The sequence below is a fragment of the Pyrgilauda ruficollis genome, unplaced genomic scaffold (genome assembly GCF_017590135.1).
Source record: "Pyrgilauda ruficollis isolate IOZ18807 unplaced genomic scaffold, ASM1759013v1 scaffold12, whole genome shotgun sequence".
NCBI lineage: Eukaryota > Metazoa > Chordata > Aves > Passeriformes > Passeridae > Pyrgilauda > Pyrgilauda ruficollis.
Genome location: NW_024510321.1, coordinates 12,258,529 through 12,285,735, shown reverse-complemented (window position 1 = coordinate 12,285,735; position 27,207 = coordinate 12,258,529). Strand labels below are relative to the sequence as shown.

Genomic DNA, 27,207 nt, shown 5'->3' with positions numbered 1-27,207 from the left:
ACCAGCATTGTAGACAACAATGTCAGTGTGCAGGAATAGAACCTGATGATTATCAGTGTACAGAGCTGCTGTCTTGCCAGTTAATGTGAAAGCATCTTCTGCACAGGAAATGTTCTTGGTCAGAACTGTAAGTCAGTGCAGTTACCATGACAAAACAGAGGAAAGGAATGTGGACCTTTCTTTTTATGACCTGAGATTAGAATAGAAAGGTCAAGGACTACACAAAAATGAAGTGTTCCTGTTAAGTAGTGAAAAAAAGCTTTTTTTCCTCTTGGAATTTCTCCTCAGTCAGTTTCACTACTAGCTCACAGCTAAATGAGCAAACATTTGATCGAATAAAATATGGTCAATAATGTCACTATCCTATCCATTTTCCAGGTGTCTCTAGATAAACAGGTCCAGGCATCCTCTACAACTTCAAACTGAAAAAATTAAAGTGAATAATCTGCATTGTTCCTGGTCCGTCATTTGCCATGCACATTTATGATATTCAGTGGAAAACAACTGGATTCAAAAAGTCCAGGGGCAGACACAGAATACAATTTTTAGAACTTTGCAAATCCTTTGAAGAGGAATGTTCCTATACAGCAGGTGCTATAAAGTGGTCAGCTAGATGTAGCTGAGCCTACAAACTGAAATAGAAAACAATAATGTTGTATGCATAGCAAATCTCACAAGACAAGAAAATCTACTGTAGTTAATGTAAGTTTTGTAATCATTATGGCAGATAAATAAATCAAAATAAGATGGAATCACAAGACTAGAGTACTGTTAAAATTTTAGTCAGTTAAACAGGACAAACAAACAAAAAAGTAAAAAAAAAAAAAATAGCAAGCATTGCTTCTTGGTTACAGCACAGATAGATCAGTCTGATTACTTCAAATGCCATGATAAAAACACCTGAAAACCACTGTGTGTTTTAAACACAGCCAAAAAGAACTTTTCAAAAAGTACTTTTAAATATAACGTATTTTTAGATTCTGTAAAGATAAATTTGCATGCACCAGGAAGGGGTTACAATTGATACACTTAGATTTCCAGGAGATTAAGGTCAGATTTCTAGAAGCTGAGAACTCTTTCTGAGCTTGACTTGGATACTTACCTGCAAGCAGAATGTAATTCCATTTTTCCACTAACTTTCGAGTCTCTAATTCACTAACACATTGTATTTAGTTAATCAATGAAGCATGCAACTGTTTAATTTTAAGAATAAACCAAATAGAACCACCTAACAAGTTAAATCACATAAGAACCATAAAATGATTAAGGGAACACAAGAACCAGAAAAAGAGTAAGGGGAATTGTTAGAAGACTCTTGCAGTCTTACAGAATGCAATACTTAGCTGCAAATTGAAAAGTTAATTACTCCAATCCATAGCATAATAACAAAAAAACATTTGTGGCCTTCATACCTTTCATAATTTTGTTTCCTATTTTAAGTACTCATGCAGTGCAAAGGTTTTAAAAAAGGTTAAAGAAGGCCTCTTTACAAGCATACTATAAAGTGAGAGGCACTGCATCATGTTATGTCACTAGTTTACAGGGTAAGCCTCCCCACACACATCTGTTTTATGCACCACTTTTATTATCACTCACGTAAGCTCATGAAGTTTTCTGCTTTTCTCCTGATCAGTCGCTTTCAGCTTCTCATGCTCAACTCTCAGACGTTCCTGTTCAAGCATCATCTTCTGGTTTTGGCTGAACACAAAGTAAATATTTTATCAGCTGAAACTCTCAGCCCATTCAGTAACAAAATGGAAGACAGCTCTGGAGGAAACTCTCACCACTTCCTTCCACTGTACTGTGCTTCTGTACTTGCCCAGTCCAGAGACATTTGGCACCACTAAAATAAAGACAGGTACTTACTCTTGAAGCTCAGTGATGAGCTTCTCCTTTGCATCAACTTCATCTCTCAGGCTGCTGATTTGTTTCTGATGTGTCTCACGATGGCTCTGAATTTGTTGCTCCACAGCTTGCTGTTAGAAAAAAACAGACATATTAAATGCTCTGAGTGACCACCAGGCTTCACTCTGGGGGATTTGGGTTGTTAGGGTTTTCTTCTTTTTTAAGCAATGAAATTGCCTTACCTTGACTTCATTTGCAGTTTGAACTTTATTTAAGTGCTCTTTCTCCATCTCATGGACCTTTTCTAGAAGGGATAGTGAATAAAAAACACAATTCAGCCAGGTATCTATGCAATCACATGGATGATGGCATTGATTTCCCCTCCCTTGCCAACACCTTACAATTTGGAAAAAGTGCCCTCCCACCACAAAAATTAATTAAATCATCTCTATCCTATCAATAGATCTCTAATCCTATCAATAACAGTTCTTTCAAGCAGTAAACATGTTTTACCATGGATTAATTCTACATGTTCAGTAGCAAAAAGCCTTTCTATAGCTCTACCTTTCAACCTAAAGAGAACAATTCCCACTTTCTATTTATCACTATGTTGTTAAAATGGGGGTGGTGGGTGGGGTGTAGGGAGGCAAGTCCTACCCTGTGCTCGGAGTTGAACTAATTCTTCATTAAGGGAATCCACAGATTCTTCCAGCTGCCTCTTTTTCTGTTCCACATTCTGAAGATATTCAGTCAGTGACTTGATCTTGGCTTCATGCTTGTGGAATGAAAAGATTCATTTGCTTTGGAACTAGGTACCATGGAATTACATCTGCATAAACGGTTCATACTTATTTTTTACACAACAAGTAACCTCATCTCAAAACAAAAATGGTGCCAGCTAGACTCTTAGAAGAACATGACCACTTAAGTAGATCTGTAATGTAGCCTTTAAGACAATGTCTTTATTCTGGGTTGGAATGAAATACATTTTTGGCTGAGAGAAGAGATGTTTTGAATGTTAAATACTAACAGAGGTAAAAGAGGCCCACTGTATTTAGAAGATTGTCCTGAAATGTGCATCTCCTGATTTTAAAAGAGATGATTATCTGTATGAAAAACAATATACAGAAATATTAAACTGCATATTTAGATTACTGTTTTCAGAAGTGTTGGAAGTCACATTACTTATCTTTTCTAACAATCACATGAAAATGGCCTTTCTCACATTAGAAATAAATTTAATCTGCTATACAAACCTCCTGGAATTTTACTGTGCTATTACCTCTCCCACTTCCAGCCTGGGGCATTAGCAGGCAGAGTGCCCACTAGCCACTGCTTCTATAAGACTTGTATTTGTAAAGAATCCTGTGATGGAGAACACACGGGCTCCAGTTTTTAATACAAGTGCTACAAAAGCATTAGCAGACTATAGATAAATTGCAGGAATTCTGACATCCTGCCATGCAGAATTAGCATCCAACCTGAGGAGAGTACTAAGGAAACAGCTGAGTCTTATGGCTGTTCACTCACAGTGTGCTTTGTTAGGTGCCAAAAAAACCCTGCAACTTTTTTTTCCCCTGAAAGGTTAGTGAATTTAATTTAAAAGAACACTCTGCACTGTAGAGAAATAGTTACCTGTGAGATCCGGAGCTGGCAGGCAGCCAACTCCTTTTCATTTTCTTCCATTTTCTTATTGCTTTCAGCTTGTGTGCCTTCTAACTGTTTGCAACGTTTCACCATTGTTTTCACTTCTGATTTCATTTTGCTAATGTACAGTCTTGCGACAGTGAATTCTTCATCTATCATGCCAGTTCCCTCAGGCTGCTGAAAAGGGTGGAATAGCACATTTAGAAAGCTCACATTACAAAAGTGAAGTAACAGTGCACTGGAGCATCTTAATGCCCAGGACACATCCCCAGCCTCAACTGATAACCACAGAACTTAATGGAAAAAAAAAACACTTACATTTTGGTATTTAAGTTTTCTGATTGATTATTTAGAAGTTTGTACAAAGACAATGAATTGCTTGAAGAACGAAATACCATTCACTATTGATTTCTAATACTGTTTACATTCTTGCCCTATAGCCATCTTCTAGACTTATCTTTTATTTCATATCCTCATGATGTTTTTAATATAAGTATCACCCCGATCATCACTGTAGGTGAATATTAGATTTCCAAGACAATGCTGTCGATTATGACCACTTCATACAGCAGTTTGATAACAGGAATGAAAACACTGCTTCAGAAAAAAATCATACCTGCTCTTCCCTTGTCTATGCATAATCAAATTCTGTCTGGGACCTGATTAAGTCACAATACAAGCAATGGAGAAGATTATGTCCAATTTACTAATACAGATGAAGTTTCCTAGGCAGTAATTTTTACCATACTAAGAAAATGCCCCCAACTATCCAGAATGCATTTGTTTAATACATGGCACTGAAGACAGCAGTGATTAACTCTTACCTTGACATCATTATTTCCTACTGCAATTCCAATCTCTGCAAGATCTTTTAATAAGGAGGCCATCATTTCTGTTGCTCGTTTCTTCTGATGGTTGGTCATTTCTTTAAGTTTTTGAAGCTCTGCATCTATACTGGCTAAAGTGACCTAGAGTAAAAGAAGTTACCCTTAATTAAACAAAACACACTCTTGTTCTCAGAACTAGTGTCATACTATTTACAGAGAACCAGCATTTCTTCTGAAAGAACTAAAAAGTACTGGGGACAGAGACCTTCAAGTCACAAAATCTTAAAATTCTGCAGCAAAATTAGTGTTAACACTGTTAAACAGCCTTTAGAGTTACATACAATTAAATATTTCAGGGAATCACATTTATAGAAAAAAGACAGCAAGTCCACCACTTTCCGCCCTATTTTGGTAAATTAAAACAATTTCATCCCTATCTGCAGAGCTTTTAACTCTTCCCTAGTTGCAAATCAAAAAATGAGAATACTCTTCCAGTACTGACATTTCATAAGCACAACAGTTATTCTTGAGTACTTTTTCAGCTGGTTTGAGCTGCTGTGGTTGTAGTGGCTGCAGCTCAGCAGCTCGCATGCTCATGAGTCGGCTATTTGCTGTCCAGTTTTAAAAAAACACCAGAAGTTTTACAGCAGGAAAGTTTCAGGCAGAGATGCCAAAGGATGGTTACTGCATGGGTTAGCAGTGCCAGATTGGGATGTCTTGATTTTATGACACCTCTGAACAGTTGCTTTCTTGCAGATTGAGTTATTCATGACACTCAGGGGATGTTAGTTATAATATCTAGAATCAGTATCTATAACTAAAAACTACATCAATAAAGCAAACAAAAAAAAAAATCAAAAAACAAACCATACACTTCAGAATCACACAGACACACAGTGCAAGCCTACTCCAACAGACTTTAAATGTTGCTCATAAGACTCTGACTTTCATAATCCTCTGACTTTCGGCCAATCTTCAAGTAAGTGGCCAGTGAAGACTACAGAGTTCAGAATACTCAGAAGTTTAAAGAGAAGGTTCATGATCTTCTGAACTTCAATTACATCACTAGTGTTCTACCAAGTCAAATCTTACTAACTGAAAATTGGAAGAGACAGCCACTACCAGACTCAGACCCTCTTATCATCTCATTATCGAGAACAGAGAACAGAAAAGAGTGAGACTTGTGCCATTAATATTGTCTACAATGCTGGCAAACATGCTGATCCTTTCCAGTACTTAGAATTTTAGGACAGTAGGTAGAGTATTAACTGCTTAAAACTCATTGGCTGGCAAATAACTGGCTACCAAAACTGTCAGTTCAGAAACTTTGCAGGGATGTAAGGAGGTGCACAGTAGCTTGTGAGACTGATGCTGCATCTGTATTTTAACAAGGGTTATCTTGTGGAATACGTCCCCAACTACTCCTTTCAGAAAGTAAACCAAACTGTGTATTTTTGAAGGCATCAAGGTAAGTTCTCACATTCCAAACACACAGCAGGCAAATACACATTCCTTTCAAGAAAAACTGTAGCATGCTCACTGCAACTTCAAGGTTGGAAAGAGAAGACTCTTAAGTCAGGATTTTCCCAACTGCACCAGAAAGACAAACAAAACCAGCATGTAATGAAAGTGTTAAGTTTTGACACCTAGGACATTTCTGAACACCGTTCAGGTAGTAAATGCCACAGGCACTAAAAAGATAAACACTATCATGGTCAATAATCACCATACATTTTTTCTTAAGTTTACAGGTTTTAGATAACCATTCCCTGCAAAAACTAAGTACGTTTTAGACTTAGGATCTCATTTTCTCTTGTGAAACACTTTCAAATGACTAAGAAATATAGGTAAGGCAAGAAAGTCACACTGAAGATTGTCAGTAATTTCTTATCCTAATTTCATACCGATTTTTGATTGAGTTCATCACTAAGCAGTTCATATTCCTTTGCCTTATCTTCTACTTCCTGAGACTTCTGATCATAGTTGACAGCTAATTCTTCAAGGGCTTGTAGCACCTCTTTCACTTCCTCTTTAGAAGCATCATTTTCAGCCTGAAGGCGATTCAACTCTGCTTGCAGGTTGTCTTGGTCCCGTCTGGTTGACGCCAGAAGCTGCAACATTGACAGAGGTTTAAGAAAAATACAATAATAAATAATCATGAAGAAAATTCCACACATACCTTGATTTTTATTAATGCTTTTAGCTGCTACAGTAGCTTATATCTACATTCCTAGTGACTAGCTTCATGCATAAGGATACCAAGAACAGAATACAATGAACAACTAAATTAATAATCTATATTCACAGTTCTTTAAGTTTTTAAATATCCTAAAAATGGAAGTGATTACAAATGAAGACGTATAGGAGTAGCAACTAGAAATGCCCATGGAATACTGCAAGTCCTCAAAAAAGGCACTGAACGCTACTCATGAGTCTGAAATTATCAATAATCTAGGGACTAAACTTCCAACATTTTAACACTGTTAGCTGCTGAAGAATAACTAGACAAAGGGTACAAGTCCCAAAAAAGCAGATATATTTATTTAAATTAGATTCAACAATAGCTCCAACTTTCCTAGTCCTGGGCCCATTTCCTTCTAAATATGCACACAAATATTACTTTTTTAACATTTGTGCTATAGAGAAATAATTTCACTAGCATTTTGGCTAAACGAAATTTTCACTATTAACAGGAATTTCCCCTCATTAATTTATATCCCTGGCAACATATGCATACAAATAATTGGAATATTCTAGCAAGTATGGTGTGAATTAACACATAGATACTTCCTTTTTCATTATGGGATAATACATTTCCCTCCTCTCTCTGTGCAGCAACTGACCAGAAGTAAACCTTAAAACAGATTTCTTACATTCAATCAAGTTACCTTACGTTTTGACAATCTGCTAACTCTGCATATGGAAGACAACTGTGGCTGTCTTTGCATAAAATACTTCAGTTCTTTCAATCTTCATGGATACTTAAGATCCAAGTAAAGCTAGTTTAAGTTTGGCCATCAGCACAGTATGGGTGGGAGGAATGAACAGGCAGAACATTTAGATAAGGCATAGAAGAGAACTACTGTGCAGCAGTAAGCTGTCATTCTACTCCTTGGTCAGAAACTGTGACCTATTCCAAATCCCACCAACTTCTTTCATGGAAAGACAATGAAAATAAAATATAGATGCAAGAGCAAAACTCACCTCTTCCTGATCCAACATTTGTGTCTTCAGTTTTTCTACTAGTTGACTCTGCTGATTAATTTCTTCATCCTGCATTTGAAATAAGACTATGTTCATTAAACTGACAAATACCACTGAGAAAAAAATAATCTACAAGACAGCAGACCAGTTAGGTATCTAACTTTTCTCTACTCCAAGATAATTACACAACAAGGCAATAAAAGTAAAAAACAATTATTTTCACTGGTTGATTCATTAGGCTCTTAACCTGGCATGTATGTGTTATACACCATGCTTCAGAGACAAAAGTCTTGTGCTTTTGCAAGTCTTCTCCAAGTTGTTCTAACTTCCAAGGAACAATTAATTGTAAATTAAAATATTTTTTCTATTCAAATACAGTACTATTGCTTAAATTTGATTTTATTTATTTCAAATAAAATATCCAAAACATGAAAAGAAAAAAAAAATTGTCTTCAAGTTACTCATTTTCCCACATTCATTGTTTTCCAACTAACAAACAATACTCCCTTGCACCAGATAAGGGAACTTCAATTTCTCTTAATCAGAATTAAGAGGAAGCACTCTCAGCAAATACTTAAACAAGCTGAGCTAACAAATGAATACTGGCAAATTAAACACAGAATCACAGAATAAGTTGAGTTGGAAGGGACCCATCAGGATCATCATGCCCAACTATCATCCCTGTGCAGGACACCCTGAGAATCACACCCTGTGCCCAAGAGCATTGTCCAAAGGCTTCTGGAACTCTGCCAGGTTTGGTGCTGTGACCACTTCCCTGGACAGCCTGTTCCTGTGCTCAGCCTCCCTCTGGATGAAGGACCTTTTCTAATATCCAACCTAAATGTCCCCTGACACAACTTCAGGCCATTCCCTTGGGTCACAAGAGTGGCTTCTCCTCCTCAGAATGCTGAAGACATATTATACAATAATACAGTTCAAGAGATATTTTCGAGAGATCTTACATTAAGCAAGAATGGCATACCTTGTCATCCAGCTGTTTGTAAAGTTTGGCAATTTCTTCCTCACATTTCCTTCTCTCAGCATCAGTGAAATTGCCAGTTACTCCAATTGTGGTAGCTGGTTTATCATTAATAACAGTAATATCCTTGTCCACTGCAAAAGCTTCTAAGTTGGCCTTCTCCTTGTCAAACTGTTCATCAACTGGTACCGTCTCCCCTTAAAAGTAAACTTTATTTTAGTACAATTAGCCATGACATATTTCCCACAAAATTATCCTTGAGAATTATTACATATTTACTACTAACAGTTTTACACAGTTAATAAGCAATTGAATTCAGCTGATTACTTGGTAAAAAAAAAAAAAAAAAGACCACTAGATCATCCAAACTATTTCCTGCTTACCACAAAACACAGCAGAGTAACTGGATGAAATATGATGAGATCCAAATTATACATCAAACCTTATCTTCTAGAAAGTCACCTAACTGTCCCAGAAGACATAAAACTCTCTCACTTGGCACTGTTTTACTAGGTAGCCACATTTACTTTTACATTGCTCTGCTTCTAACTTAAATCTTTTCAGTTACAATTTTATCCTTTTATGTTCATAAAGATTTTTCTGATGAGAACACTTCACAGAGAAGAAAACAGAACTTGTCAAGGCACTTCTCTGGTAAATTAAACTAAATTCCTCAGTGCTTTATTCAAAACATTTTATGCAGTCCTTGGAAGGTATAGGCTCTTTCTGACACTCCAGTATCTCATGTTAAGTATAGCTCTTTCAGAACTGCCATTTCAGGTGTGGCCTCATACCAGCTCTACGAAACAATAAAAAAAAACCCAACAAAAACAAAAACAACAAAAAACCCCTACATCCTACCAAACGTATTTCAGCAAACCCATTTTTTTCAGATTTGTATTAGGATCTGGTGCAGTGGTCAGATTGCAAAATCATCTTGTACAGCTGCTGAACTCCAGAGTATATCTGTATGACCTGTGTTCTCCTTCTCTGAATTTATGGGTTCACTATTAACTTGCATTTTGCCAGCAACTTGAACTGATAAGAAGTTAATCATTCAGGAAGAATTAACACGCACATATTTGGTACTGTCAGCAGCTTTGGGGTTTGGGTGGGCTTTTTGCCCATTCACATGTTTGAGTTTTAAATGAGGGCAAGATCTTGTGATATTGTTTTGAATCAGAAAACCAAACCAGAGGAAACATTTTACTTAGTTTCTGCACTTACAAATAATATGCTTTTTGTCCCCCATAATAATTTTTTTACAATGTAAGTAAATCTAGTCCTGCTAGAAAACCAAGTGTTGAACAATCTAACAGGAACACACTTTCAGACATTTCTGTCATAACATGATTATTAGAAGTTATTTCAGTTGCAATAAAGTGAAAAAAAGCTGACTTACTACTACAGCTTTAACATCCTTATTACTGCCTTGCATAGTGCTCTTAGCTATTTCTGGTAGCCTGAAGATTAACTCAGTGTGTGCTGTCTTGCCTAAAGTTTGCAGAATAATAACAAAACTGCTTCTCACCGTTCCTCCATCTGTTGAGCTCATTTTCCAGCCACTGTATGGTGTTACGCAGAGTCTTGTTTTTCTCTTTTTCCTTCTCATACTTTTTCTTCCATTGTTCTGCAGTGAGCTCCACATTGACACAGACTGTGTTCTTAATAGTCTTTGCTCTACACAGAGAAAACAAAAAGCTCTGAAATTTTATTTTTAAAGAAAGGAATTAAAGGTTACTAAATAACATGTTCACATATCACTAGTGAAAACAAACATTTCCATCTCTTCCAAAACCTTACTTCTATTCCCTATCAAGTTACTATTCTTTTAATTGGATTAATAAAATTGTTGAAAGACAGAACAACACAACTTTTGGAAAGCTGAGAAATCTCAAGCTGATTGAGTTGGAAAAATTAAACTGCATATCTTCATTTGAAAGAACTGAGGTCAGGACAGTTGTACACAGTTTTGAACAAATGATAGTATTCCACATCTAGCAAACACTGTCCTGTCCAGTGGAGAGGACACTTCTAGCATGCAAACCATCTGGCTTATCTAAGAAACAGCTCATTTCAACCAAAAGCCCAGTTACTAGATCTCCACTAACCAAAAAGGTGTTACAAGCTACTTAGGTAATGGCAGGTGTGAGTCTCTACATTCAGATGAATTCCATTAAAATTAGTTTTGGAGACAAAACTACAGGCAGTGACAACATTTTCATTAAGTAATGTATGGTTTTCACCATAGTGCCATACCTCACTTATCTCAGTATCCTGTTTGGTCTTCTACTACTGAATATCCCACTCCAAAATTCAGAACAGGAAAAAAGCTTAACAGCAGTTAAACATCTCCCTAGCCCTGCATTGACTCCTATAAGTACTCTTCTGCAAAATCTTAGGGAGACATTACTACTAAAAAGATATGATTTTCTACTATATTATACGAGTATTACATAGCTTCCAGTTACTGCAGCTGGGGGCTTCAGCATAAATTTGATATCCCCAGGAAGTTGAATTATTATATTATACTGGACTAACTGTAGTGGCTGAGACAGGAGTGCACTCTGGTAACTCCTGAAAACATCAGGAGGACAAGGCAGTGAAACTACATAGCTGCAGCTGGAAGGTACCTTCCAATAGCTCATTCACTAAATAAAAGGAAAAGACTTCCTAATTTCTAAAAGGAAACCCAAAACCTCCACTGCTGCAGAATGCAGTCATTACTCCACTCTCACTGACTATCCACATTCTGCCAGATTTCTGATCTGGTCTATTTTCCATAATACAAAACTTCTCAGAGAAGACCAGTAGGAAACTATCTTGTTGGACTGAAGTGGCAGAGGTACACTAACATCAAAGACCAGATGGACTAGCAAAACACTGACTGGTTTTGTAAGGTGCTCCACTAAATGGTGTGATTCAATCTAGTGGTCAGGAACTGGAGTATAACAAAGCAGCAACAGTAATACAATGGCAAAGAAAAGGGTTTTGTAAGGTGCTCCACTAAATGGTGTGATTCAATCTAGTGGTCAGGATAACAAAGCAGCAATAGTAATACAATGGCAAAGAAAAACTACCTAACTAAAGTACTTAATTGGAAATGAGTATGTATAAATTCAGTTACAAATGACACAGGAATTTACAAGTATCATTTCAAAGTTTACTGGAGTGTTAGATACAGACCAGAGAACAGGCTCTCCTGGCAAATAAAGGATTCAACTTACCAGGGGAGAGCTCCTTCCTACCTTCTTCCTACCTACTTTAGGGAGGGCAGGGGACAGGGAAGTACTTACAGCCCTTCAAGATTATACATTAAACCACAATTTGATCCAAATGATATGCTTCTCCTGAAAATACAGTCTTCAGGATCCTGGCTGGTTTAAGGATTTATATACATTATGAGACAAGACAGATCACAACACTTAGGCACGTATACACTCAAGAATTACAGAAAGAAAGTAAACATTCTAATTAACTTGGTTCAGAAATCTTAACAACAAGAGCAACTTACTTATTTCTCATTCTGCATTTATTCCTATTAAGTCATGTACTCACCTTTGGCCGAACAGAAGAGTAGATTTAGTTTCAGATTCATTGTAAGAAGATGGAGAACAGCAAATAACAATAGTGGTTCTGCAATTACCCCCTAGTGAATCTTGAAGGATTCTGGTCATTTTGCTATCACGATATGGAACATATGTCTACCAAGGAAGAGGTTAAATGATCAGTCATGGGTTTTCAGACACATTTAATTTGCTGAAATATGAATTACACTTTTGCTAGGTATGACCTCATTAGAAAGACATTAAATTCTACTTTAATTCATTAACCCTAAGACTGAAGATGCATGGGATGACAAAATTGTATTTCTATGTTTGGTAACCTTTAGAGCACAAGGAAACTTTCAGTATGATGCTCAGGTTCCTCAGCATTAAATGTAAGTTACTAATCTTTACTGTCAATACAGTACAAGAGTAATGGCCATGCACCGGCTCATGTCACTGAGATTGGTAAGAATTTCTGCACAGTATGTTCAGAGATGCAAACTTTTAACCTTTAAGTAAAAAAAGACAGAAGAGAACACTTACACTGCTTTCAGCCAGGGCTGAGATGACATTTCCAAGAGCAGACAAAGACTTGTTGATGTTCTTGGCCTCATCCAGCACAGCACCTTCTGCTCCAGTTTTACTAACCTACACAATATTGCAGGACATTACTAACGAGACGCTGAGGGAATGCATCTTCAAAAAATATCTTCAAAATTTAAGAGAAAACTTATCTAATTTCCCCACTTATAAGTCAGTCCCCCCGACTTTATAAGGTACATGTAAGCCAACTCTTAGTCAGACTTTCCCCAATTCACTATCAATTACTCATTCAAAACTCAGTGTCTAAAGACATTTCTCATATTTTTAACTGAAGTGAATGTTCTCCCTGCAAAGTACACATTTTTGTAGCAGATAAATGTACATTTAATAACTTCTATCAAATAACTTCAAAAGTTTTTTAAAGTCTGTAAAAAAGATTAATTCCTTAAAAGTAAATAAACATTATGAACAGTCTGTCCAGAGATCACCTTAAAATCAAACTACCTCTTCCCTTTAAAAACCCTAACAAAACAAACCATAAAACCCAAACCACATTCCACTAGTAGCCATGGAAAATACAGCATAAAATCTTCACAAGCATAAATCTGTGAGAACAGATTTTAGAGGCATACATAATCTGACCTACATGAGTGCTCTAGGAACTTAAGTAGGTAGCAGAAACATGAAAAAATCTGACCTGATGCCATTCTATCTACCCTCCATCTTTTCCCTCCAGGGCTGAATTTGACTTACAGTTCCATAACCCGCCCTTTATTATTTCCACCAAGCTGTGACCATGACTACAGTGAAAGAATTCTATTTTCCTGTGTATGAACTGATACAAGGCATTAGAAAACTCCATGTATTTCAAAGGGACTGAGGAAATGCACCAAAGTAAAATTTGAAACAAACACTGAAAAGAACTACAGAGAAAGGAGACCTGCAACCCAGCCCTCTTCTTTAAAGGAAAAAGACTCTAACTAAAGAAACACATTTCAGAATAAATATAGGATCAGAGACAACAATAAGGTCATAGAACAATGATGTAAGGAAACACAACAGCAAGCAGAAACATCTGAAAAAACTGGAGGCAAAGACAGGGATAAACCCAGAAGCAAAGATGAAAAGATCAGAAATCCAGCTTTTAGAAGACTAATTACAGGATATGTTTCCTTCCCTGCTTTAAGCTACTGACACAGGAAAGCAAACATTACACATGTTAATCAGATTTTCACATTAAGAAACTTGGTATCACTACATAAGAAAATCCATATATTTCACAGCTGTAAAACTTTATTCCTGTACCTGGCTAACCCACACATCTGTAACACTTTTTTTTTTTTTCCTCAGATACTGAAACTGAACTTTACCCTCTTTCCACACCCTAGTCCAGACTTACAAACCCTCCCTCGCAGAAATGTCGATCAGCTTAAAGTGTTTAACAGCCAAGTCAGCCTAGGATTAAGAAACAATGTTTCAATATCAACACACCTCAGAGATGACAACTGAACCATCAGTATTACACTAATGTAAAATACTTGACTGTAAAGAAAAAATACAGTTTCAGAGCAGAAAGAGAAACTTATAATTACCTTCTCACTACCTGCCAAGTCCACAAGGTAAAGTTTTCCACTTAGTTTCTGTTCTGTTTGAGTATTCTCTTGTTTTACATTAATAAGAAAAATACTATGACTTCGGGAGCTGTGTTCATTCATATCTATAATTCAAAATAAAACATCAAAAAGATTTGTACAACCAGTCTCACTTAAAACAACACCTTCCCACAGTGCAGCAAGAGATCCAAATCTAAGCTGTATAGTGTAATCTCCCAATGACAGCAGACCTAGAGGCAGAACAACTAATGGTATCATCTAATTGGGTAAGAAAGATCCAGTTTTCCCTTGGGCGCCTATTAATATCACATAAGTTCACTCATTAGGTTTGCTAGCTTGTCAAACATGGATTTCACACATCAATTTACTTTATTAGAACAGAAAGTATATGTAGGTCTTGATAGGAGAGTCCTTTGTAGACTTCCAGTGTACCCCATTTTATCCTTCTCTGAAAATTTTAACCGGTCACAGCCTTTCATTCCTGTCTTGTACTACCCCCTCTGCTATAAACATTAAGAGAAAACAAGACTTGTTGAATTTAAAGTATTATTTTAATCCAGCAACAAAATTTAATCTGAATGAGAACATCTGGCCATTTCTTCTTCCTTTTAAGTATAAATCTCTCACAGTTCTAAAAGTACCAGCTTACTGATGTAAAAGAAGCACAGAACACAAAATAACATTCTACCTAATTTTCTTAGTGCAGTCCCCACTTGAACCTTTTTACTTAGGAGCAATGAAGCAAAACCACAAGATTGAAACATTCCTTAAAAGGTACATATTTTTATTTTTGATCCTTAACCTAAGAAATGAGAAGAAAACACTTATATTTTCTTAATGACTGTATAATCTCTCTTCCTGAACAAAGAACTAAACACAGGAAGATTGTGAAACATCCTCAAATTGGCTCTGAGACTTCTGACAGTCACCTCAGTTGCTAAGAGATCAAGTCTTACTTTGCATGCACCTACCTCTTCCCTTGTCTTCTCTAACCCCTCTGTCATTTCCAAATCCTGCTTTTTGTGGGAATTTGGAGACCTATGGCACAGCTTCTTGCAACTCAGTTTCATGGTACACCCAAAAATCTTGGGATGCTGTTTAAATCTGCAGCAGGTCTGAATTCTGATCAGCTGCTCTTAGAATATGCAACAGAATGATCAAACTGTGGACGAGCCACACTTAGAGATTTCTAGGTTAATTGAAACAAATTCCACAAACTGGGATTTTGCACTATTCCTAAAGCAGAACTACACCTTTTTCTCCAGTGATGCATAGCTCCTCACTGATGACTTACTTTCTCCTTTCAATCCCAGTCTAAGCAACATGATCTAACCAGAAATGAACTGAAAATACTTGTTTCTGAAAAACATACTGAAACTGTTTATGCCAGACCCCTTCAAACACCCGAATTATTTAGCTCACTATCTGTGCCTCCTCTACTTTTTTAAGGCATACCAGAAGCAAATAGATAAATCACTGAAAGGAAACAGAAGATGATACTTACTTGTAACTGCTACATGTCGGTTTGATTTTCCTTCATCTATAGTATCCATAACTTCTTCTGGACTACATACAAAACGCTCTGTGCAACCCTTTGGAAAAAAAAAAGGGGGGGGGAGTTTGTGAAAAATGACACCACATAAACAAGGCACAAGTAAATGGGGAACACTAGAAGCATGCAAGATGAAAATACATCAGACTGATGCTCACCTTTACATAGGGAACTCTATTTTTGTCCTCATGAACAGAAAGATTGGTCTTTGAAACTGGAAGAGAAAACATTCCAAAGCTAAGGCAAAAGTGAATGAAAGCACTGCGTACAATGCATGCCCGACTCATCAATGTTACCTCTTAGCAACACCTGACAAAAACTTGTAAGAAAGCACCACTACTGCAGCTTTAGTAATACCATACAGATGAGCTCCGTGCTTTCCCATTATGATGTACCTTTATCATGCAAAGTTATTAGCATAATGAATACCCAAGTAACATAAGAGGCTTTTTAATGTGTCCCTTCAGAATAACTTATTTTTTATGTTCAATACAAATAAAAGTCTTACCATCCAAAAGGTCCCTTATTTTATCCAAGTATATTTCAAAATATGACACCTAGAAGTAAGAAGAGGAAAAGAGATACATCAGAAGGCAAAAATGCTTTGCTTCTTGATCACAAGGATTCAGCATGATTACTATGACCTCCCACATAACACTACATCTAGCTCAAGTTCTTAAAGATGAATTAAAATGTATCTTTAAGAAGAAACTGTTTTGATCACAAGTTTTAATCACTATCAGCACTGTCACAGGTTATCATCATAGTTTCCATCAATGTTGAATGGAACAAAATGAAAGTTTTAACATAATTCTTCTTTAGGAAAAATCAGTTGCTTCAGTAATAACTCAGGTTATCAGGTTTCCAAGTTACAGGCATTGAAACAGATATAGAATATCCATTTACACACAGACTACCTTGGAGTTTTAATACAGATTAAAGTAAAAATGAAGAAAAGTTTACCTTAATATGAAACTCAAGATTCTCATCCATGGAGTAAATATAATTAAAAATATCTTGCACTATTCTTGGAATAATGCCCATTCCATCTGGGTCATGAAGTTTCCCCTTAACAGAAAAAGACAGAATGTCACAAAAAATTCATACTCAATCCAGCATTACAAACAGTACTCAAACACAAAACATCCAGTTCAGTTTAACAGACAAAATGCAGACATATATGATGCACTTACTCCATGAAGTAAAGTAAGCCCCACAGTTCCCCAAAGTGAAAAGTTCCACAGCTCCCCAAAAGTGAAAAGAACAGCCTCAGAACTCTCCCAAACTACAACAAGTAGTTGTAGTAATATCAATATACTATTGATATTATTCCCGTGTTTCTCATCCTGCTACTGAGCATGAAAAAAACCTCACACTATTTGCCATTCTCAGTCTTAAAAAAAAGGGGTATCAAAATGTTGCAAGCAGAAAACAAGCTGACATCTCATTTCTACAAAGCAAAGACTATTGTGACAAAAAGACATGACAGTGACAGTAAGAGAAAAATATTTTAACATTTCTTACTTCCATAGTGTGTGTCTTTCCAGATGATGTTTGCCCATAAGCAAATATTGTACCATTGTATCCCTCAAGTACATCTAAAGGGAAAGAGTATTTTCATTAGTGTTAATTTCCTTCTTCTAAAGATGAGTTGAATTAAATAGAATGCAAGCAAGCAAGTCCTAAAATGCCCAGCAAGTTAAATCACTCAACGTCTGGGAACCTTGTGCTAGAGTTAGGGGGAGGGAGGGTGCTCCTCCCTACATTTTTAAATGCATTTTGTCATTATTGACAGTGTCTTAGAAGTTGGCTGATTAGAAGCACCTGTTTCTTCAACCAGAAAAATCAGGACTTCAAATTTAGGAACAAAAAGGAAATCTATACAATTGCCAGGCTGAACAGATGGTCTTGATATCTCAGAAGAAACCAAACAGGAGAACACCATCATATTTTCTGCCTTCAGTAAAGTTTAATTGTCCAATTCTGAAGAGAATTAGCAACGCTCTAAGTGTCAAGCATCTTACTCTTAGGCCATAAGCTTCTGTTTCAAATGATGAATGAACCAAGCAAAGTTTTAGACTGAGGGGTGAGAGGCTGGTGGGTTGGCTGGTTTATGTGCAAGTTGCTCTAGAATCACATCCTGCAAGCAAACTTTTATTTTCCAAAAACAAGCACGAGGAGATACTCCAAATGGGGAGGTCTTTGCCACTCCACCATACCCGTAAATCCATCTGTCTCACCCCTAGAGCTCATTTCTACTTGATGCAGCACAGTTGAGAAATGCCACAAAGAGCTCAGAGTCTTACATGGAGAAAAGGGGCAGCGTTACAATTCTTAGCAAAATTCAGTTTTCAAGGAGCAACCTTCTGATCTGAGCCTGATTATTATTTAACTCATTAAAGGGTTAAATACTTGCAGTAGCATGAATTTCCCACAGCAATTTACTTCTCTAATGATGAAAAACACAGTATTTTTACCCAATATTCTGTTGGTATTAACTAACAGTTGGTTTTTCAGGGATTTCTGACAAGGCTTTGTAAAGCTGTTTTGAAAGTTGGGTCATTAGAATTTATTGATGCCCTCAAGAAATCAATCAATTTTATTTTCAGGGAACTAGCCAATTGCTTACTACAAAAACTTACTGTGGCATATCCTTCTCTGTGACAAGACTTGATTTTCTGAAGGTACTAGGCTAAATCTGAGAATTCAGTTTTGCACAGCAATAACTCATATTTCACAATTTTCATTTCCTCTTCCATTCCTCCGAACGAACTTCTGTATGATGTTTCTCGCCAGTAAATTTGGGGGGCATGGGGAGGGTAGGTGTCACATCTCAAACTTATTAGTAACAGTCATTATGTTTAATTTCTGACAAATTATTTTAAATTATAATTGCAGAGAACTGTAAAAAAACGCCTAAAACGTAACAGGTAAATGTTACCAAATGTTGCAATCAACTGAAACAGCAGATTGAGCACTGACATAATTTATTAGCTCAACTACAGGATGACTGTATGGTGCTACAATCCATGTTGGCGCTTATTAAACATTCCAGAGATAAAAGGCAGCAATAGAAGTATTAGTTTTCAACACTGAAATCCACAGGAATATGAGATTTTCTTCCAGTAAATTTGCTCTTCTACCTTACCTTTGACAATCTTTTTAGCACAGTCATTGTATACTTGTTCTTGTGATGTGTTTGACTGGAATACACGGTCAAATATATATGGCTTGGACTGTAAAAAAACAAAACAAAAGAATTATCAAAAAATGCTGGAAGTGGAACTGGAAGGTGTTTATTAACAGTTTAGAAGTACTCCACACTGTCTCAGCCTAATCTTCTATTTTAAGCACTTGAAGACTGTAGAGCGGAAATCAGCTTAAACAGTGCTGCCTAAAGCTTCACACGCTTGCTTACAAGGAAGGCCTTGAAATAAATGTATTTGGTTTCAAAGTGTTATCTACACAGTTCTGCAAAACTGCTCTGCCACATGACCTCAAGTTACTTGATTTACAAGGTAAGCCAATGCCTGGTCTGTACATCTAAAAAACCTTTATTCTCACCTACCCTGGTAGTAGATTTACTCTGGTAAACTCAGATTATTAAAAACATACCCCATGACACAGAGTATCTGTCTTGCCACTATTTCTTGAAAAAAATCAAACCAAAAAGAAATATTCAACACGAACTATTGTGCCATATAAGACATCCTTAAAGTAAAGCTCCCCAGGCAAAAGAAAAGGCAATGCTGGGCAAGGGAACCTTCCACAAGACTCATTTTGGAAAACACTACATGAGGAAGATCTGACAGAATTTTGAGAAGATCATTGGATATTGCTTTGTTTTAGAGAAGAGATTCTCATAACAGTTCTAAGCAGCTGACAATCCATTAGGATATAAAAGATTACGTTCATCTTACAAAGCTCAAATTTTTGTCGCACTTTCAGAGCTTGATTTTGTAGGTAGCCAAGCAGATGGGTGAAGTTTACAAAACACCTAGGTCAGTTAACACTGTTAAGACTCCCTGCAACTGTTAAGTGTGCCATTCTGCCCAAATTTAATTCACTATCATCCTCCCACAAGGATATTCTGGAATTGCCTCTCCAGCAAAGAAACAAGTATGGCTTCTATCTTTTACCCACACACATCTGCCTTCCCTGGCCTGGCCTTCCATTTGTCTTTTAATAATATCTAGCAGCGTACCAAACAAAGCTTTTTTAGACTAAACACATTTATCTGAGGCCTTGGAATCAGGTGGATGAGCACTCTCTTGGAAAAATAATTACAGTGTTCACTGTACAAATATGTTCAAGAAACCACAAGACTCAGTAGACAGAAACTGTCCCTAAGGGGCTGAAGTTTGTCAGAACACTTGTTTCACGGCAGGGAAAACACCACACTTCTCCATTACTCATTTCAGCTTCAAAGACACCTCAAGTCTCTATGTTCTGCAGGTAGAATTGAGGCTGTTAGATACACCAGGAGGGAGACAACTAACAAATTAAGTAACCCTGAGGTAAGAAAATGAAGACTGAGAACACATCATACCAAAAGGCAAAGATCCTATAGAAAAGATGACACCATCTTTCTCACTAGCAGCTGTAGTTTCAAAAAGCCTCCAATTTCACAGGTATCAATCAGCTATACTACACACTGCAAGTCAGCTACACCACAAAACATTCATCAGCTCTGTTTCATGCTCCAGTGCATATTTATATGCACTGAAATAATTCCATTGTGGAACAGAAAATCAAGCTGCAAGGCCTTTATTTGGGCAGTATCGCCTTTAATTGACCTTGTTTATTTATACAGTAAAAGCTGCTAAACACATGACCAATTTCAATTTCCCTCAAGTTAACAATTGATATCTATATACAAAACTTAATAATTTTGGCTAAGAGAATCCTCACAAGGGGTCCTGTTGTCATTTCTCCATCCCTTACATGTGGAAAGTGGAATATTTGCTCACACATCCTTATCTTTTTATCACACCTATGAAAATCCATATTAGAGGCATGTCCCTGCTCCATCATCACTGAGTCAGTATCTAATCAAGTAAGTTTAGACAAGCAGGTTCCAAGATAATTATGTTTTAAGAATGCAAATTACTCCCACTCAGTATGGTTTCACATCCTTGACATCCACAATGCTATGTCTTATCACTTCTCTTTACAGTCTACTTTCTGCAGCAAACAAAGCTAAAACAGTATTACACGGATTACCATGCCCTAGAAAGTCTCCTCATTACCTTTAGAGATTAATCAAGAAAGATTAAAGTGTCAGATATTTTTTGTGCACCAGATGCCTTTTCTTCCCCAAGCAGTAAACAATCAGATCTAATGATGAACTGAAGACACAAAAGGCCCAAGCAGCACTACTGCATGGTCCCTGACAGGGGTAGTAGCAGTGTCACTAACACAGTACAAGGCTGCTTTGACACAGAAACTGGTGCTCAAATTCTGTTAAAAAAATTAATACATATGGCCTTATAAGCAAGACATAAAATACCAAGCAAACAAGCAGAACTCCTAACTTCCTCTCTCAGAATCTTTTCATTCCTTGCCTAGCATTTCTTTTGTCTGTAGCCAACCACAAGACAACTGCAGCTCCCGCAGCTGCCTTGCACTTAAAGGGATGTGGTCTCACAGCAAAACTTCCCAAGGGCTCTCACAGCCTTCAGAAAGGTGCAGCTGCCAATGTGATTTAGCACTAGTTAAACTGAACCTTAATAAAGGGATGATGCTGAAGTACAGTTCCACAGCTAACTTAAAGACTAGTTACCCATTATATGAAAGGATGCTCAGCCAATCTAAATTATACAAAATCTGGAGTACATGTGAGTTTCTGTGGAAAAGTATTGTATCAAAATATCCAATGAGGATTACAGAAAAATCTGCAGTCACAACTACACTGAAAACTTACATCAAAAGTCCAAGAAATACTAAAGGCTATCTCCATATATGTAATTTAAAAAAATCCCTTATTACTATTGCAACTTTCCATAAAGTACAGAATTGGTTATTCATAAGATCACCTGAGTTCACCTTACTTCTTATGCACTGATATCTGAAGCAAAGTCAGCAGTAAAAAATTCGCTTGAAAAATCAGTAGCATATTTTTCTACCACAACACATGCAGAAGCTCTTTAATGTTTTTTTGCTAGAATGGACAGTTCAAACAGTGCTACAATACCTACCCACGCTTAGCCTATTCTTGGTGAAAGGTTAAAGTAGTACATAATGGGCTTTGCCTTTAAAATCTGCATCTATATTAAAGAATGTTCTTCCCATCAGCACAAAATATGTTAAAAGATCTATCCAAAATGGAATAATTTCTGGAAAGTATGATGTCAGATACCTGACTCACTTCTTCCTATTACTAAGCTAAGGTATTGCTGCTTTGACACACCTAATCAAGCCCAACACCGTCAATGGATGAAAAGGCACAGCTACAAATTAATATTTTAATTTCAGGATAAAGAAAGAGGATTTTCTTCTTGTCTTAGCTGCATGCACACAGAAGTGCAGCTGTTACAGAACAGTGAGTCTCAGCTTTCTGTCCCCTTTTTCTTATTTCTGTGGAAATACTGCAACTCAAGCATTAACTTTTACAGCAGTTATTTTTTGCTATAGAATTACTAAAATATGTGATTTAAAACACTGACTAGAAACTCAATTTCCAGAATGGAAACAGAATATTTTTGAATAAATGTTTCAGCCAAACTTTTTACTTTAGTAGAAAGGTTCTTCTAAGGAGAAAAGCAAGTACTGCTGTTTATAAAAATGGTCACTGAATATCAGGACAAAAAAAAAAAAAAAAACCAGCAAATATGAGCAAGGTGTTTCTACACAACTGGCACTGCAGCCAGGGAAAAGAGCTCTGCTTTTACAGATTCCTGCAAACCAGAATATTTCCTTTCTGTTAAATCATCATACCACTGTCACCTGAAAAGCACCTTTGTTTCTCAATATTTAATGGAATAAAGTAAGAAAAAAAAATAGAGGGTAACACTGGAATAATAGTATTATTTCAGCTACAGATTGCAATTCCTGATTCATATTTATAGTTCCACTGTAGACCCGATGCCTTTTTCTTGTCTCTAATGGAACACTGTTTTCTTTCTGCATTAGCAAATAATAACAATAAAGTTATTTTAAAGAATGCATTTAATTTCTTAAATCTATACAGTCCAGTACACCCTTCAGCATTTTGCTTTTGAAAAACCTACTACTAAAAGCTGCAGTAGTAGAAGTGACCTTCTCTACCAGATTCTAACAACCTTCTAACCTAGCCTTGTCTCGTTTACAATCCAACACTGGTTTAAAAGATAATGAAAATAAAGCCAAATGTCTCAAGCTCTTTCCAGGATCACAGGGGTACATCTTAAACAAACATGAAAGCAGAGACAGTAGCCATGATTCTTTTCTGAAAGCCATACAAATAAGGAATAGGCCATGATCGGTACCAAAAGCCATTTGGACACTGAGGCATACTGCCCATTGCTGACACACCCATAAGGCCTCACCACTGCAGCCCCTGGGTAGTGCTGCTTTTGCTTCAGGCTTCAGCTCCAAACCCCAGAGTGTCACCGCATTCAGCAATGTATCTTTTGGGTAGCGCTAAGATGAACAAGACTAGATACAGAAAGGTTTTTAAAGAAGATCTATAGATACATTATGCAGAACTATAAAGCTACTCAGTTGCAAGCAGTTTTATATTTGATAAAACAAAGGAGATAAACCCATATCAAGCTGCTCTTCCTCCCTGTTCTATCTTACTCAAAAGCCTGAAATCCACTAGCAAATTGCTGTCAATTTTCACATACAGGTGCATTTCTAATGTTTATCATAAAAGTCATATAACAAGTAATCCTATCATCTATTTTAACAAAATCCTTATACTTAATTAACAGGAGAAGCCATTAGGAAAAAATAATTAATAGAATAGTAAGATGGAACGAAGCTGCCTGCAATTAAAAAATTAAAAACCCTTTACTAGTTAAAAAGTTTCATTCTGTGGAAAGAAAATACTTTGTTTCAGAGTCTGCTCTTTAAAGCAGACCAACACCCTATGTCCCCTCAAAGTGCTGTTACACACTAGCTACAGTTAAAACTATTATTTTATCTAACAGAGATCAAAATGACTCACTCGTCCAGAAAGACAAGGATGACACTAACTTCATAGGAGCTAGGAAAAGAACAGAAGACAGCTAGCTCAGAGATGACAGGGGAGTCAAGGAAGGAGGAGGGTTTGTTATAGTCACCGATTTCCCTCCCCACCCTCCTCCAGAGGAGTCAAATCTGCAGCCTGAGATCAGCTCTGCTTCCGCTGCCTCCCAGTGTTCACCTCCCATCGACCATTAGAGGCAACTCCCAAGCGTTATTACAGCAGCCTCCACTGCTCCAGCCCCGAGCCAGGCACCCACGGGAGGTGCGAGTCCTTCAGGCAGCTGAGGGAAGCAGCTATAAAAAAACAAAAGTAGCTCAATTACTGCTCAACAGGCAGCAACAAGGACAGAAACCAAAGAGCTGAGGTAACCAAACACTCCTTCCAAAGAGGAAGCCTTTCAGCCACTGTTTCATGAGCATTGCTTCTGTTATCCTCCCCTGGGCAATTCTGCAACACACAGAAACAAGTGGTGCCTGGCTACAGGCTCAGGTTAGACAGTGCTAAATTTGTAAAAAATCAGTCAAGCTATTAAAAATAAAACTACCAAACACAAGTTACTGTCAACAGTTTTAGAGATTCAAGTCATAATTTTGAGGATACCAGTCTTGTAGCCACCATTACAAAGACAAAATCAGAGCATCAAACCTTTATTCAAATTTTGTGAAACAAGACACAAATACTGCCACTGCTACCTAATTTAATAATTTTGGGAGCATTTTTCCCCAGGTCAGACATAGCAAGTCCTGGATCCAGGACAACTGGGAAATATGTTGTGATTTTTACCAAGGTGAAATAACCAAGGTACAGTTGGCAACAGTAAACATCAATCCTGAGCAGAAAGCCCCACATGATCCCTCAGAAGCACACCATCAAATTGTTCTACTCAGATACAGAACCACCTCAGCACAATCTACATTTTAGATAATTTTAAAGTGCACCTAAAGAATATTTTAAAAAGATAAGCTTTCATTTTTACCAGGGCTACTGAAAGAAAATTTATTTTTTAAGTCAGAACACATGAAGGTTTCTATACTAAACTGTGGATCATAAACAGACTATGCAGTGTCACAATGAATGGGTATTTACTGATTAAAGTGAGATTATCCACTTTAGTTAAATTTTCTGTTTTCCAGGACTGGTTCCTTACTCTGAGTTTACCTGTACAACCTCAGGAAGAAGTGATGTACTCCAAGATAGTAACTTGCCAGCTGAAATGAGCCCAAATTACCTCATTGCACAAGCATGCTATTGTTCTTGTCACTCCAGACTCGTGGAATTCCATATTTTATTGACAAGTTCAGCCAAATATTAACAGACTAAAGCACTAGTATTTAGTAGCTCCTTTTACAAAAAAGCATGTTATTAAATTGCCTCCTGCAACTTCAGATACTGTGCAAAAAAGCTATTATTGGCAGCCTCAAAAAACAAAACAAACCCCCAAAATTTTTAGACAGATAACTAGCCTCTAAGTTACTTTCAGCAAGAACCAGAAGTCTCTCAGGAAATATGTTTACATGAAAACACAAATTAAGAGTTAACAAAACAAAACAAACACTGGGGATAAAGTGTGTTCGTACAACACTGACCAAACCAGGCAACAAACTACCATACTTTATTTTTATATTCCAGCTCCACTTTGTAGCTAGCTATGATCCACTGAAGAAAAAGGAAAGGATTATCTTTTCCCCTGCAACATCCATATTGTTTTTAACAGGCCTCATAACTTGCAAGGAGACTCCACTTAAAATACATTTACGAACATGTAGTAAGGCAAATGGTCTGTTTATTCTGATTTAACAACAACAGAAAAGAAGCTGTCAGCTGAAGACTGATGTACAGATCTTGAGCACTAATTCTCTGGAACCTGCACTGTCGTTCCGCGTTTCCAAAACTCTCCTATAAGCAGACAGTAATGGGGGGCAGCTCCCACGCGTGCATTCAGCAGTCACACACGGCCCGGGGAGCGCCCGGCCGGCGGACACTGCGGGACTCGCCCTGACTCCGCACCTCGGCACTCGGCCGGAGCCTTTGTCAAATGTCTCCTGCCCTGCCCTCACAGCCCCACACCTCTCTGCCCTCACGGCCTCCCATACCCAGAGCAACCCACCCCGCCCGCAGCTGTCCCTGCCCCCTTTCCCCTTTTCCTCGGTCTCCAAGGAGGCCGCTCCCCTTCCCGAGGCGTCCCCGCCCGCGGGCGCTCCCGAGCCCTCCCGCCTCACAGCGCGCCCATCCCCGCGGCCTCTGACCCCGCCGACCCCTGACACCCCCTCCCTCCCTCCGTCCGTCCCTCCCTCCCCCGCGGCGCTTCCCGCCTCTCCCGCCCGGGGCGGCCCCTCACCGCGATGACGACGGTGTCTTCGCCCTGGAACTTAGCGATGTACTTGTCGCCTCGGGCCACTTCGGACTCGTTGAGGGGCCTGAAGCGACACATCACTTTGATGTTACACTCCGCCGGGTCCGCCATCTTAGGCCACCGCCGCCTCCGGGGCGCTCAGCTCCGCCGCCGCCAGCTGCCGCCGCCGCACCGCCCGCGCCGGGGGTCTCGCAAGCCGCCGTGGCCGGGAAACCCGCGCCCGCCCCGGCAGGAGGGAAAAGGGAAGGGCTCCTTCCTGGCCGCCGCCGCCTCCCGCTCTCACTTCCTCCCCAACATGGCACCGGCCATGGCGGCTGCGGCCGCGGCTCCCGCTCCGCCCCGCCGGTGGGGCGGGTGGGTGACGTCACCCACCGCAGCGCCCGGCCTGCCCCCAGCCCCGCCCCGTGCGCAGGCGCGGCACCGCCCTCAGGCGGGCGGGGCGGTGCCCGCGGGGCCGCCGGGGGCGCTGGCAGGGGCGGGGCTGCCTCAGGCGGGTGGGGCTGCCATGGCACCGCCCGCGGCCGTCGCTCGCGTCATGAGGCCATAAACTCATGGAATAGTAGAATTATAGATTTATAGAATCATGGAATCATCAGGGTTGGAAGAGACCCTTAAGATCATCAAGACCAACCGTCAACCCAGCAGTGCCCCTGTGACCCCTACACCCCCAAACCATATCACCCAGTGCCAGATCCAGATGCCTCTTAAACCCCCCCAGGGATGGTGACTCCACCACATTCCTGGGCAACCTGGCATCATCCACACAGAATCACAGAATCAGGCTGGAAAAGCCCTGAGGCGATCAAGTACAACATATGACCAAACATCATCATGTCAACTAAATGCCAGATCCAGCGTTTCCTTAAACACATCCAAGGACAGCCACCATAGCCTCTCTGAGCAGCCCACTCCAATGTCTGTGAAGA

The 27,207-nt window shown here is 38.5% G+C and overlaps 1 protein-coding gene across 2 annotated transcripts in view; it reads right to left on the bottom strand.

Moving 5' to 3' along the window:
* The window catches only part of KIF5B (kinesin family member 5B), a 34,070-nt gene extending 7,451 nt beyond the window's left edge, over positions 1–26,619 (bottom strand). The window contains exons 1-20 of one of the 2 annotated variants that reach the window (XM_041486928.1): positions 26,267–26,619; positions 18,907–18,994; positions 17,283–17,356; positions 16,722–16,826; positions 16,267–16,315; positions 15,917–15,972; positions 15,711–15,798; positions 14,186–14,310; positions 12,594–12,698; positions 12,061–12,206; positions 10,034–10,182; positions 8,506–8,699; positions 7,524–7,592; positions 6,224–6,430; positions 4,317–4,460; positions 3,481–3,669; positions 2,503–2,620; positions 2,088–2,149; positions 1,867–1,976; positions 1,597–1,698 (exon numbers count right to left, since the gene is read on the bottom strand). In XM_041486928.1, coding sequence (XP_041342862.1) covers positions 1,597–1,698; positions 1,867–1,976; positions 2,088–2,149; positions 2,503–2,620; positions 3,481–3,669; positions 4,317–4,460; positions 6,224–6,430; positions 7,524–7,592; positions 8,506–8,699; positions 10,034–10,182; positions 12,061–12,206; positions 12,594–12,698; positions 14,186–14,310; positions 15,711–15,798; positions 15,917–15,972; positions 16,267–16,315; positions 16,722–16,826; positions 17,283–17,356; positions 18,907–18,994; positions 26,267–26,392 — 2,306 coding nt within the window. In that variant the 5' untranslated portion in view covers positions 26,393–26,619. The remainder of the gene's footprint in view (positions 1–1,596; positions 1,699–1,866; positions 1,977–2,087; positions 2,150–2,502; positions 2,621–3,480; positions 3,670–4,316; positions 4,461–6,223; positions 6,431–7,523; positions 7,593–8,505; positions 8,700–10,033; positions 10,183–12,060; positions 12,207–12,593; positions 12,699–14,185; positions 14,311–15,710; positions 15,799–15,916; positions 15,973–16,266; positions 16,316–16,721; positions 16,827–17,282; positions 17,357–18,906; positions 18,995–26,266) is intronic. The other variant, XM_041486938.1, reaches the window with a different exon arrangement.
* Between the last annotated feature and the right edge of the window lie 588 nt (positions 26,620–27,207).